This window comes from Sinocyclocheilus rhinocerous, unplaced genomic scaffold (assembly GCF_001515625.1).
Source record: "Sinocyclocheilus rhinocerous isolate Xijiao unplaced genomic scaffold, SAMN03320098_v1.1 scaffold3266, whole genome shotgun sequence".
Taxonomy (NCBI): Eukaryota; Metazoa; Chordata; class Actinopteri; order Cypriniformes; family Cyprinidae; genus Sinocyclocheilus; species Sinocyclocheilus rhinocerous.
Genome location: NW_015623466.1, coordinates 313,114 through 327,260, shown reverse-complemented (window position 1 = coordinate 327,260; position 14,147 = coordinate 313,114). Strand labels below are relative to the sequence as shown.

At 36.6% G+C, this 14,147-nt stretch overlaps 1 protein-coding gene across 1 annotated transcript in view; it reads left to right on the top strand.

Annotated features, from left to right (window-relative positions):
• LOC107748743 (protein sidekick-1-like) overlaps positions 1-14,147 on the top strand; it is a gene marked incomplete at its 5' end in the record, with an annotated part of 201,234 nt that overhangs the window by 76,644 nt on the left and 110,443 nt on the right. The window contains 2 exons of the mRNA XM_016563717.1: positions 8,481-8,592; positions 10,117-10,307. Of these exons, the coding sequence (XP_016419203.1) occupies positions 8,481-8,592; positions 10,117-10,307 (303 nt within the window). The remainder of the gene's footprint in view (positions 1-8,480; positions 8,593-10,116; positions 10,308-14,147) is intronic.

Sequence of the window (14,147 nt, the reverse complement as noted above, 5' to 3'; positions counted from 1 at the left end):
TGTCTGTCTGTCTGTCTGTCTGTCTGTCTGTCTGTCTGTCTGTCTGTCTGTCTGTCTGTCTGTCTGTCTGTCTGTCTGTCTGTCTGTCTGTCTATCTATGTCTGTCTGTCTACAGTATCTGTCTATCTATCTATCTATGTCTGTCTGTCTATCTATCTATCTATCTATCTATGTCTGTCTGTCTGTCTGTCTGTCTGTCTATGTTTCTGTCTATCTTTCTATCTATCTGTGCAGTCAGGGCCAGTTTTATTGTATGCTAACAGATAGCTTTCTCCAGGTATTAAAGACCTCCTTGATCCTCAAGCATGTCATGCATGTCTGCTAGCTCCGCGCCGCCTCTAGACGCCCGGTCAGGCCCTTCGTCCAGGTGAAATACCAAGCTTCTTTAAAGTTTAGGGCCAGATCTCTGGTTGTCTTTCAACTTGATTGACACAGAGCAACGGAAATGTCACCGTGTGTCAACGTCAGAGCTGACTTTCCTGCATCCAACGTCCTCTTTTTGTTTTTCACTCCAAATCACTCACCTGTCTGAACTGTGGGTCACACAGGGTGAGATCAGTTGTTTTGATGGGGATATTTGGGACTCAGAATAAGACCCAAACAGCCTGGATTGTGTATGGCTGTGTTTATTGTTCAGCCGTCTGCATTACAAAGAAATGAAAGTGTCAATCGATAAGATGAGTTCGCAGGGAGAGAATGCTAAGCAGCCCGAGTGCTATCTGAGATGGCAGAGACCCTGTAGCTCTGTGACTGGAGGAAAGCTATTTGAGGCTTTCCATTTTTAAAGAGTTGTCCGCTCCCCATCTATTGTTTTCTGGCCACAGCTAATGCAGTTTCTTACGTGGCCGACAAAAGCCTTAACAATGCATCTTGCTTTTTACACCTCGTCCGTTGCAGTAGAATCTCAAAAGCGAGTTGAGTGGGGTCTGCTTGGAAATGGAGATCCATTAACGTGAAAGAGAGGAACACAAAAAGAGGATATCCCTATGATTTATTTAATGAAAGGCTTCTGTGTAGGTCACACCAGACATAAGGCATATTGCACATTTGCAGCTTTGTCCAAAAGTTGAATGCCCAGGCGAAACCTGTTGATTGACAACTCCTTTGATAGCTTAGTGAACAGGGTGTGCTTTTATAAGATGAAATTGTTTCACTTGACCCCAGAGAAATCAACTTTCTCTTATTTAAACTTCTTTATTGCAAAGTTCTCAGCATTGAAGAGATGGACCAAAAGGCTAAATCACATCATATTTTTGGCATGTGCAAAATTTCCACACTGGAACAGAAATTATTATTAAAATTAGAGCACAACAGCAGAGGATAATACAGCATAAGTTGCATGGGATTGTTTTTATTCATTTATTTATTTTATTTTACATGATATCCTGATGGCAAAGTAAAATGTTTGTTGCTGTAATGAGGTCGTGTAAGCAGATATTGTCATGACAGTTTTATGCATTCCTCCGAATAATGATCAAATATTCTTTCTCTATGCAAGACTCAGAAAGAGGCTGAGGTGTACTGTAGTCACTGGTGTTTCTCAGAGCAGACTTTCAGGTCCATTACTTTGAAGTTCTGCCTGCCGTGTGTGGGGAAATAATAAAAGTGCATGTCTGAAATGTGAGACTCAGAGAAAGCAGGGGCTCGCTCAGGTTAATTATCCTACACCTACCATGTGCTACCTGAACACAATTTCAGAATGTTGGTAATGAAGTCCCTTAAAAAAACCTCTGCCTCCACACCAGCTCTTAGATTTATATATATATATATATATTTGATTGTGATAAGTATCTAAGCACAGTCTATTGTTCTTGCTGTCTAGTGTAGTGGCATTTTAATTAGAAAAAGAATAGGGTGGGGGAACTATGATGTCACTTTGTAGGCGGATCAGCTGTTAGCATCGCACTGGTTCCCTCGACAAAAAGCCAATAGGATTTCTCCATAGGCTTTTGGATTATCGCAAAAAATAAGCTCTGTGTTCAATCATAGTTCATGAAATTAACACGTTTTGTCCATCAAGATAATCTTCACAAAATAATATAACTTTTATGAATTTTGATGCCTAAACAAAAGCGCCAGAACTTAAAAGCTAAACTTAGGCTATAAACGAACTACGCTCGCCTTCAACGTCATCACCACCGTGCTCCCGACAACTTTTTCAAACTTATTTTTAACACGTTCAGTGAAAAGGATTTAGTCTGTATATGAATTTTAATCCACGCTACATGAACCTTTTCATATAAACTGGAATAAATACAAAACTAGAGCCAAACTAAAACTGAAATGAGACATTAGTAATAGTATAGTGAATAAATGAAATAATCATAACTAAAAGATATATGAAAGCACGTATTTCTGTACATTTCAAAATAAGGTGCATTAAAAGTCAATAAATCCTTGATTAATATGAATATTTTAATTAAAAACTTGTCTCAACGTACTATTCAATAAAATTCTAGTGTATTTAATCTATTAAATAACAGCAGAGTGAGCGAGTTTTTGGATATGGTAAGATCAAACTTATTTTAGAGAATAAAGTACCACATTTCAGCTATCGTTTTGTTAGGGTGGATACACAAAATGTTATTTTATCGTTGCTTCTAGAAAATCCTCAATCTATAAGCTTCGTAACAGCTTCATGTGGCCGTAAATATTTAATTTTGACGTGGCTTAAAGTTTCACTTTCACCATGACTAAGCCAGTAAATGTGGTGTTTACTTGGAATAATCATACGAGTTTACCTTATGGTACGAACCCAGAGTCTCCGCATCAGTAGGAAAGCGATAAAACGAGCATCTTCCATCCGAAGACTTGTGTTGCATTTCGGGGGAAAGCAAAAAAACATTGTCGAACAACAATATAAAATGCGGGAAACTATTAATTATTCTACAATTAATTGTACTATAAATTATACTCTACGGTTGGAAAATACTGTAAATTGATAAACTGTTCTGCATGATGACGTTTAATGTCTCCGACAGCGCCTGTAGTCCTATTTAACAACTTGTTAGCAACTGTCTTTTTTAAGAAACGTAACAGTTTTAAAAAATCACAAGTGGGGTGTAACTGGTGTGTTTTATGTCGTAGAATAAAACGTGAAAGTATCTTGAGCTTGTGTGAACCACAGACCTTATTTTAGGGGATTTAACCAAACTCCCATTCAAAAAAAAACATTGACTCGGGGACAATGGAACCGGAAGTGCTAAAATGCTAACTCGCTTCTGGGTTTTTGCCTACGAAGTGACATCATAGTTCCACCACTCTATAGAAATTTCAAGTTTCATAATATACCATGTACATAAAACTTAAAATTGATTTGTGACCATACCTAATGGTTTAAAATTTCTAAGCACATTCTATTGTTTTTGCTATCTAGTGGCATTTTCATGTTTAATCAAGTCAGGTTGTAAAAGTTTCAGTGAAATTAATTTGTGGCCATTTAAATTTTTTGTTAGTTTAGTTTTGGAGTCATGGCAATTAATTTGAGTTTTTCTCAGTTATTCTAGACTTTTTCTTTCAGGTAACGAAAATGTTTTAGTTTAGTTTTCATTTTAGTTTTTGTTAACGATTGTAACGACTTTTTAACGACTAATTTTATTCTTAGAAAATAGCACACAAGCCATATGAAATTATTTTTGTGAAGTTTTCTGGAGCTTGAGAGAGGAGGTCAACTGTCTTTGTATAGAAAAAAAAAATGTTTATGACTTTTTTCATTTTTTGTTGAATTGCCCCAACCCTCAGGTGCTCGTCCCGTTTTGACATGCCACATTGAATGAGTTAGCACGTTGCCCGCGGGGTTAGATGTGCGAAAGAAAAAGTGAAGGCCACAGCAGGGTCTGCCCATGCAGAGATGCCAAACAAACTAACAATGAATATGGATCAAGCCCTCACACACGCAAAGTAGTCTGGGACACTGATCCTGTTCAAATCCATTTATGTGGAGTCTGTCTAAATAGGACCTGAGAGCCAGCTTCTGCCTGCAGGGCCTCAGGGGCAACCCGGACCCCATCACCCCCTCCTTACCTGGCAAAACAAGTGACAGAACACAAGCAGAACAAGCCCGCGAGGAACCGAACCCCTCGTGTGCCATTGACAAGCACTGTCTTTATTCACCGGATAACACCTGCCAGCGGTTCACCTTAACACAGAACTAGCAGGCTGGAAACAGCACTTAAAATCAGAAGTCACACACAAGGTGTGGATGAGGTCAGAGTGACGGAATCAGACTCAATTGCTATTCACTTGTTTGGGAATGTTGCTTTTTTCGGGCTGCATCTGTCACACGGCACAACCGAATTCGAAATGTTGTCTTTGTTATTTGTAATATTTATACCAAAAAATACCCCTATAGACCATAGATTATGGAACAAGTATGCGAATAAGCTTCCATTTGATGCAGAGCTGGTTCATTTAATAGACCCTCGGGTTCCTTAAGTCAATCCAACCTCCTTCCCAGGTGTCAGTCATTCACAGGCCCGAGTGCTACTAGAAATCACATGTCTGTCCTAAGCGTGCGAGTCGACCGCCTCTCAGTTAACAGCAACACACAACGTCCGCCATCCATACTAAACCTTCCGGGCAACAACAAAGCAAATATTTGTCTCCCGGGCATTATCTACAAATGCACATATTTCCTCAGCTGTGTTCTGCGGAACGCCCGGCTCCCTCATCTGGCCCTGTTTGTGTGACAATACCTTCTGAAGAAACTCCTACATGTGCCTTGAAGTTTCCCCAGTCCCTGAATCACTGAATATTTTATAGCTTTAATGTCTTTTTTGCCTGTCAATCTGCCAGCTGTTCTCCTTTCTTTCGAATTTTTTTTTTCTGTCTGTGTGTAGTGTGGTATCAGATCACCTTTTCATGCTTCATAGGAATTCATTAGGCGTTGTGTAAATTAAGGCGACAACAGATTTAGGGGAGGAAAACAAGGACGTCTTCACCCCTCTGCTGCTATTTATCGTCTCAGCACCAATTCTCTCCAGCCTTGAAAAGGCTGTTCTGGCATGTTCCTCCACATCTCAACTGCAATTAACTGTAGGTCATGTACTTGTACATTATCTCTATTTGAGTCTCAGGGTTGATGTGTTGCTGTAAAAACTGGCCCAAATATAGAAGCGCGTATAGATTGTCATTGTGCACTGTGAACCTTTTTAAATCTTTCGTTTTGAATATATTATGATCTCATTTTCACATTTCAGTAATTATATAGTTTGTCCATGCTGTATATGGGTGGGTTTTTTTTTTTCTAACTTTGGGCACTTATTCATGTTCCAGGTGTATTTAATTAAAACTGACCGATATTACCTTTTCTTTTTGTTAAGATCACATTAAAACTTACTTGAATTGTTTTTGCAGTTATTTTATTTATTATTTCATTTTAATGCTTTTCACATTACTTTTATGTAGTCTTTTTATTATTTTATGCTTGTCCCAGAGTCATACTTTCAGTTTTTAAAAATCTATTATAACAATGTTAATTATGTTTATAAAACAGTTAGTCTACTTGGTTAGGAGACTATAGTTAAAATAGGAAATATATTAAATATAAGAAAACAAAGAAAAATCTATTTAAATATCCTTTTTTTTTTTTTTTGCAACATTTCCAGTCAAGCTGTATTTTTGGTAAATTGTGCAAAAATGATCATCAGGATACATGAAATGCTAGCCATGAAATTAGAGTTGAGAATTTTATTCAGAAATGTTTTACAAAAATTCACTTCTTCCACCATCATTTCCATCATATAAATGGTGGAAATGGCCATGTGGTGGGAAATTTTATGAATAAAAAGTGTATGTATGTACACTTTGCCTCTGTTGGAAGACAAATTGAATAAACTAAAGAGAGTGTGCCATAGGGACAAAATGGCCCATAGTTGAAGAAACACTCCTTAATATGATTTACACAAGTGGGAAATGTTCCTATATCTTTTATTGGTCCTGGAACAACATTGCTGTTGACCAATCATGAATCTCACATTTTAAAATTAGGTTTAAAGCTTGAAGCCATAACATGTCCTACTTGTGTAACTCACACTTTGCATATACAGTACATGCATACTGTAAACTCACTGTTTTGGCTGGTATTTGTCCTCTCTTTTTGCCTTTGCTGCCGGACAGTGAACAAGAAGTACCGTGGATCACCTGGTAAGATATCTTAGAAAGTTGCAACCCCACATAAGTGAAGAAAATTTGTTTTTATTTTGTTTTATCTTTGTATACATTAACTCAAATTTAAGTACATAAAAAAAAATTGGTATAGAAACAATTCACACTCAGAAATTGCTAGTAAATTTCACGACAACAAACTAAGCATGGAATTTTGAAGGAGGCTGCATTGTTTTTCTTGTAAAACATACTCAAATCTTTCATTTATTTAGTCCATGGTTCTCTGTTCTCCTGTATGAAGTGTTTTGGAGTTTACAGCTAGAATTCAATTAAAAGGCGTTTCTGCTCTGTGGACACCATCAGACTTTTGGCGTTCATGGGAAATAATTGATTTGCAAGCAGTTTAATGAATTCATAATGAATGTTGAGACTTGAGGCAGAGACAGATCGTGGTAGATTTTCATACTATACACATTTCATATTCAACACCCCTTAAAGGGAAATTTCGCTCAAAAATGAAAATTATATCATCATTTATCATTTAAATGATGACAGAATTTTCATTTTTGGGTGATCTATCCCTTTAGTGTGCCTTTGTGGACTTGGTTAGACAAAATAATTGCTATTGTAGTAATGCAGAGAATTACTTTGACTCAAACCCTTTATTCTATTCAAAGAACATATTCAGAAGCCCAGGAACAGACCTAATACAGTTATTTGAGTTTGAGCCTCAGCCGAGATAACAAGCACACACAGAAAAGGAGATAATGTAACCTAATATTCATAAACTAATATAATTTACATAGATAAAGGACGAAGTTGAGGAACCCAAAGCCCTTGAATATAGAAACTGATGTCTAGCTCGCTTGTCCAATGGAGATCATGAGGTAAAAAGAGGGAGTTGTGCTGTTTACCACATCCCTGATGAATTTAGTCAGATTATTGCCTCCCATGGCCACAGGTGAGGCAACTTATCCACTGAAGCAGAAGTAAGCAACCAGAGGATCCCCTGAAACACGCTTCGTGCCTCACATATGATCACACCACAGGATTTTCACTCTCGCTGCTCCAAAAACAAATATGAGTCTTCCAATAATATCTTAATGTATTGCAAAGGGTTGCCCCATCTGCAAATACAGAGGGAGGGAGGGAGGCCCATGCGCCCCACGCAATCTGTTTCGGTCTCGGCTGTTACCGACACAAAAGACCGCAGGAGATTTAGTTATAAGAAACACATTCCTATTTACACCGGATTCAAGATTTGGCTTAAATTAGCATTACATTTGCGATTTGTGAGAATTCGAGCATTTACTGATGTTTTCAGTGTTTCGTTTCACTAAAACATTTGGATCCGTCCACATGTTGTTTATATGGCATGGAGAAGTTTGTCTTCTGTCAAAAAATATTTCAAGCGTGCAATATTGTAATATTTGCTGGAATTGTAGCCCAAAGTACAAACATAAATCATAAAGCGAAATGCAATCTTTAGCAGTGACCTTTAATATTCTTTTTGTGAATATTAAAGGTCACTGACAATATTCAGATTAAAGCTCGGCCAATTTTTCAATTAAACTATTACATTTGGTTTTGAATATGTGGTTATGGCCACTGTACGGTCCTTGACATATTTAATAAGTCACATCAGATGCTATCTGTAATTGGAGCAGCCCGTCCCTTTTAGGACACCTATAGTAGCGCATGAAGTTCCCATTTTTGACAGAGTTCAGCAGCTCCTTCATGCATTTCGTCAAATTCGACATCAAAGGCTTGATTCTAGCATTCGACTTAGTTATTTAAATCCTCATTATCATAACATTTCGATATTTTAGATATTCTTCCTCTGGAAAGAATGAAGCTGATTTAATAGGCAGTATTTAATTTTTCACTTCTAGACGAGAGATGTGCTTGGGTCATTTTTAAAAATGTAAAAAGCATATTTTCATGCAAGAATGATTTCGCATAACAGCCGCACGAGGGGGTGGAGAGGAATCCCACCGTTTGGAGCATGTTACAGGACCACTGCCAAAAGATTAATTATTCAAAACATTCTGTGTCAGGCAAGCATAGAACATAAAGAGCCCAACTCTCTGGCTTTTGTCTTTTTCAGAGTTGTAATACCATAACACGTGTTGGCTGATTTAGTGCAGATCCCTCTTAATGTTTCCTATGTGAAAGCTGTTTAAAGCTGCCTAGCCTGGTGAAACTGTTAGGCTGGTTTGTTTTGATAGGTTTGTGGGGATTTGAGGTACTTTTGGGACCACCAAAACCAGCTTAATGGACTTGACCAGGCTAAAAGACCAGCATTTTGGAGTCAGATGTACTGTAGATCTAAAGGTCTCTTTTCTCCCTCTCCCATCACCTTTTCTCCTGTTTAGATTCAGAGGGCCCCGCGGACCCTGTGGCTCCAGTGATTGTAATCCCACCCCGAAACACTACAGTAGTGGCCGGGGTCAGTGAGGCCACACTGGAGTGTGTTGCTAATGCGCGGTGAGTATGGATATACTGTTCCCAGCAGGAGTACAGTTCATTTGATATTCATTTACTCTGACAGGTTCACAGCCATCAATATTCACTCTGTCTTACTCCATTTAACCTTCATTTCAAAGCCATTATTATAATAGTTGCTAAAGTAACACTTACAGTGCATTGACCATATGTTTTCCTAGAAAAAAAATTGATAAAAACAGGATATTTAAAGAATTTGAAGTTTGCAAGATTTTTATGTTGTTTTTAAAAGAAGTCTCTTATGATCACCAAGGCTGCATTTATCAAAAATACAGTAAAAAACTGTAATATTGTGAAATATTATTACCATTTAAAATATAAGTTTTCTATTTTAATATATTTTAAAAATCAGTCAAATATGCTGATTTGCTGCTCAGTTATTATTATCAATTTTGAAAACAGTGTTGTGCTGCTTAATATTTCTGTGGAAATCGATTCTTTTCTTTCAGGAGCTCAAAAAGAACACCATTTATTTGAAATAGAAATCTTTTGTAATATTATAAATGTCTTTGTTGAAACTTTTGATCAATTTAATGCATCCTTGCTGAATAAAAGGATGACTTTCTTTTAAAAAATCTTACTGACTTTGAACAGTAGTGTATGCCAGAGAGAATTCTTCTACTACCGCTTCTAAATTATTGTCACAATTGACCCTTCGCCGGGAGTTTGATTGACAGGCGATTTGACCAATCATAACGCTGAATCCGCCATTTTGTCCGACAAGCAAATCAGACAGGAGATTTGAACTTGAAAGATTGTGTGTATTGACGTCTTTCCGCGGTTGAAACAAGATACCTTCTGATGTGCATTCATGTTTATTTTGTGCTTTTCGTGAACTGAGGCAATACAACGATCTGTCATGACACATTAAAGAGCCACAAAACAGTATTTATTGTTTGAATTTGTTAAAAAAAGACAAAATTTGAAAGCTGAGACTTTGTTTCCCCTGTTGAAAATATCCAGCGTATGCTGTTTAGGTATGTTTTGAAGCATAGCAGCTGGTTTGAGCTGGTTTAAGCTGGTCCTGAGCTGGTTATAAACTGATCATGAGCTAGTTTAAGCTGGTCATGTGCAGGTCCTAAGCAACTAGCTCCTGCTGAGGACCAGCTCATAACCAGCTTATAACCAGCTCAAACCAGCTTCCATGCTGCAAAACATACCTAAACAGCATATGCAGTTTTTTTTAAAACAAGGTCATACCAGAAGTAACTTGCTTGTTACTTCTGGTATGTCAGCGCATTTTCAGATTCCTCTTTGCTCCGCGATGTATTTTTCACTACGTGACAACATGGTGTGTAGTGTGAGAGTGGCATGACTTGTCGGACATAGCAACAGTAACTAAGGGGCATGGGTCTTTGCAAAGGGTCAATTTTGACAAAAACTTACATACAGTATGTTACCTAACCCTAACTGGTTAACGTCACCTTGATGGGATTTTTAAATCAGAAGAATTAGCAGCAACAAAGTTCAAATCACACCGTATTTCTGCCCTGTTGTTTTCCACAGTCCGGTTGAGAAGCTCAGTTTGGTGTGGCGGAGAAACACCGTGGAAGTGGCCAGCGGCGTGGGCTCCTTCGGCCGGCGCTTGACCATCATCAACCCAACGAGTGCCGATGTGGGCATGTACGTGTGCGAAGCCTCACTTTTGGACAGAAGCGTGAAGCCGGCGGAGGCCAGAGCCTTCCTCTCCATCACAGGTGAAACACCTCGTCCAATAAAAGCTCCATTTCTTCCCTCCAGCACAATGCTTTCACAGCCGCACGTCTGCAGAGAAAATCCACCGTCTTAATGGTTCCACTCAGTGGGAAGTGATGAACAGCAAAGCCCTCTGATAGATATAGCACTACATTACTGCGCATAAAACCTGAAATTACACACTGTATTAGCTGAGCTAAGAGCTTTTAGGAGAGCCTCAGGCATTACAGCTATCGGTCACAGCGCACTATGAGAATATCACCAGGTAATTCTACACATTAGGATCATCCTGATCCTCTACACACCGCTGAAGTGCCATCAGACCTATTTCCAAGTCATTTGATTTACTTAATAACAGAAAGTGCACATAATTTGTAGTCTTTTGAAATAGCAGCGTGTAAGGAGATAAATGTTGGTGTTATCATATCTTTAGGACAGCATAGTAAAATGGAAGGATCTGCAAACATATTTTCTGTTAAATGAACACGGTGTTAAATTAGGAGAATAGATTGGTGCCTTAAAGGATTACTCCACCCTCCAAGAGCTCTCAGAATGCATCAAAAATATCTTCATTTGTGTCTGAAGATGAACGGAGGTCTTACGGGTCTGGAACGACATGAGAGTAAATAATGACAACATTTTCAGTTTGGGGTGGAGTAACCCTTTAAGGAGCCATTTCAACCTCTACGAAAATTACTTTACCTAATGTAGTCATATTTAATTATGTTTATTTTAAATAATAATAATTATTATTATTATTATTATTATCTTTCCCTTAATAATATTCTATTGTACAGGAATAATTGTACAAAACATTAAAGAACAGATTTATAAGAACAGAAAATCATTATTTAATACCATTAATAATAATCTCTTATGTGTATAATAATAATATATAAATATAATGTTATAATAATAATAATAATAATAATGTGCACATACATTTTTCATTATATTTTAAAGTTACTATAATATATAATTATAAAACGGTTATTATAGTGATTTTTATAAGAATACAATTAATCAATTAAATAATAAACCAAAAATAAAAATAAACAAATAATAAATTACACACACACACACACACACACACACGGTACAATAATAGTATGCACAAAACATTAAAGAACAGATTTATAAGAACAATAATCTCTCATGTGTCTTTGATTATAATATTAGTAATAATAACAACAATAATATTTATAGAAATTATTAATATTATTGTTGTTATTATAACATTGTTTATATATATATATATATATATATACAATATAATATAATATAAAATAATTTAATTTAATAATACATTGATGTTTTTAATAATATAATTGTCATATCATATTTTTTGAAACAATTTTGATATTACCACACAAAGCTCATTATTTAGGTTAACTGACAAATAATTCTTAATAATGTCATTTAACCGCAAGTGTAAGACCTAAAAATGTTTTTTATTTGTATTTTTTTTACTGTAGCACCATGTGCCATGCCAAAATTGAATTCATTGCCCAAATTTGTCTTCGTCTCTTAGCGAGAGACAGCAACATAAAACATGATTCTCAATTTCTCAATTATCTGTTCTTAAATGATTTATCTTTAATGTTTATCTCTGATTTATGTTAGTGTCAGGCTACATTCAACAGTTTTTCCTGTCTTTCCTGTGCATATATTTAACACATACTGAGTACTTACAGTTTGTCCACCTCTTCTCTGTACAGTTATATATGGAAACCCATTGAGCTAAACAGCATATTAAATATTTATGCCTTCTCTTCACTTCACATCGGCGTCCATGTGAGAGCCAAGCTGACAGGTGTTCTGAGCTCCATGTGAAGTCCAATACATATGTATAGACAGACGGATCCGTAACAGGAGGAATATATTGCACTGGGCAAGAGTGCATGTGAATTGATGAATGTGGGCTGTCAGTGTGGCGCTGCACACAAGTCAGAAGCTTAGTGATGGTTTGGGTGTCTGAATTATATTCAAGATCTCTAAGTATGCATTTATTCATCTGCTTATTTGGGTAAAAGATGCACTTCAGAGTTTTGATGGTCTGCGAGTTTTTCTCAGAAAACACACATCACAGTTCTGTCTCTCAAGCGTAAATCTCTACAATAATGTCTCTTTTGAGCTGTACATCATACGAGATTAATTTCTTGTAAAACTATTAAAGAGATCTATGAAATAGCTCATAGAAAATAAATCTATGAATGTGCTTTCTCGTCCCGATTTTCATGATTAAAGCTCCTAAATAACTGATTAAAGGAATAATTTGCCCAAAAATGAACATTTTATTAACCCTCATGTCAGTTCAAATCAATGTTGTGTCATTTAATTTTCACTGAATAACGAGTGTGTAATATCGGTACCACTCCCCTCATCTGTCATTGGACGTGCAAACATATAGCCCCTCCCCAAACTCATGCCATTGGTTGAGTGAGTGTTGCTGTCGTCAGGCACATTAGGATGCTCAAGCAAACAAAACAATGTTTTTAGCGTGATAGAGTGTTTATACTTTTAGGGGAAATCAAACTGAATTGTTTACTTACAAGGTAAGACACTACAGGTGATTAGGGTAAAAATTCATTTGCTTCACAGGACATTAAGACAGTTGTTTTGCATCGCAAGTTTTCTGAAATTTTATGTTTAAATAAGCAAATTAGGAATTAACCAGTTAAATATGCACTAATTTGCATACATTTCCAGAATAGAAATCTAGACATTGGATAAAGCCAGTTTCAAAATTCTTGTTTCATTTTGTTGACATATTTACAGTTTTTACAGAGGGGATTTTGGATATTTCTTTTAGATCACTCCATAAATCAGAAAATACTGTCTACAGCCAGAAAACAAATACATTTCCACCATGTTTTTAGGAATACAATGTTATATGTGACCCTGGAGCACAAAACCAGTCTTCAAAATTATCGTTTTTTTCTTTTATGCCAAAAATCATTAGGATATTAAGATAAGATCATGTTCCATGAAGATATTTTGTACATTTCCTACCGTAAATATATCAAAACTTAATTTTTGATTAGTAATATGCATTGCTAAGAACTTCATTTGGACAACTTTAAAGGCGATTTTCTCAATATTTAGATTTTTTTGCACCCTCAGATTCCTGATTTTCAAATAGTTGTATCTCAGCCAAATATTGTCCTGTCCTAACAATCGATGGAAAGCTTATTTATTCAGCTTTCAGATGATGTTTCGAAAAATTGACCCTTATGACTGGTTTTGTGGTCCAGGGTCACATATAAACCATGTGAATGTTATATGAACAAACCCTTCTGTAAAATCCTTCAGAATATAAATAGGAATAAAACTGTAATTGCTATAGTCAAGTGGATATTTTTGGCTCAGTGCAGAAAAAAAACCCCACTCATTTTGAGAAAACTTTTTAAAGACTTGTAATAGCCTCTGTGCACAAGCGTAGCGGCGAACTTCCGCTGTCGCCAGAAGTCGGGATATCAGTTTCCGGTTTTCATTGTCTCGCAAAATGTCAGTATTTTCTAGATGTCTCCGAGATCTACAAGTAAGAATCAGCGATGTCCATCGTATCGTTAATGCCCGGTTCCCTGCTCCAATACGCAAGCGAAACAAGGAATTCAAACGCAATATATCGAGTTATATGCACAAATAGTTTAATCTAATGTGTTATTTCGGCATCTAGCGGCTAAGCTAGTTAGCGACATGCTCATTTTAGAAGCTTGTCTTTCTCAATTTTAAACACAGACTGTTCGTTTTTTTTAATTTTTTATAATTGTATTATCACTTGTATTAAACATCTCCCCCTCTCAGTTTTTTATAAAGATCAGGGCACAGGTGAAGTCATT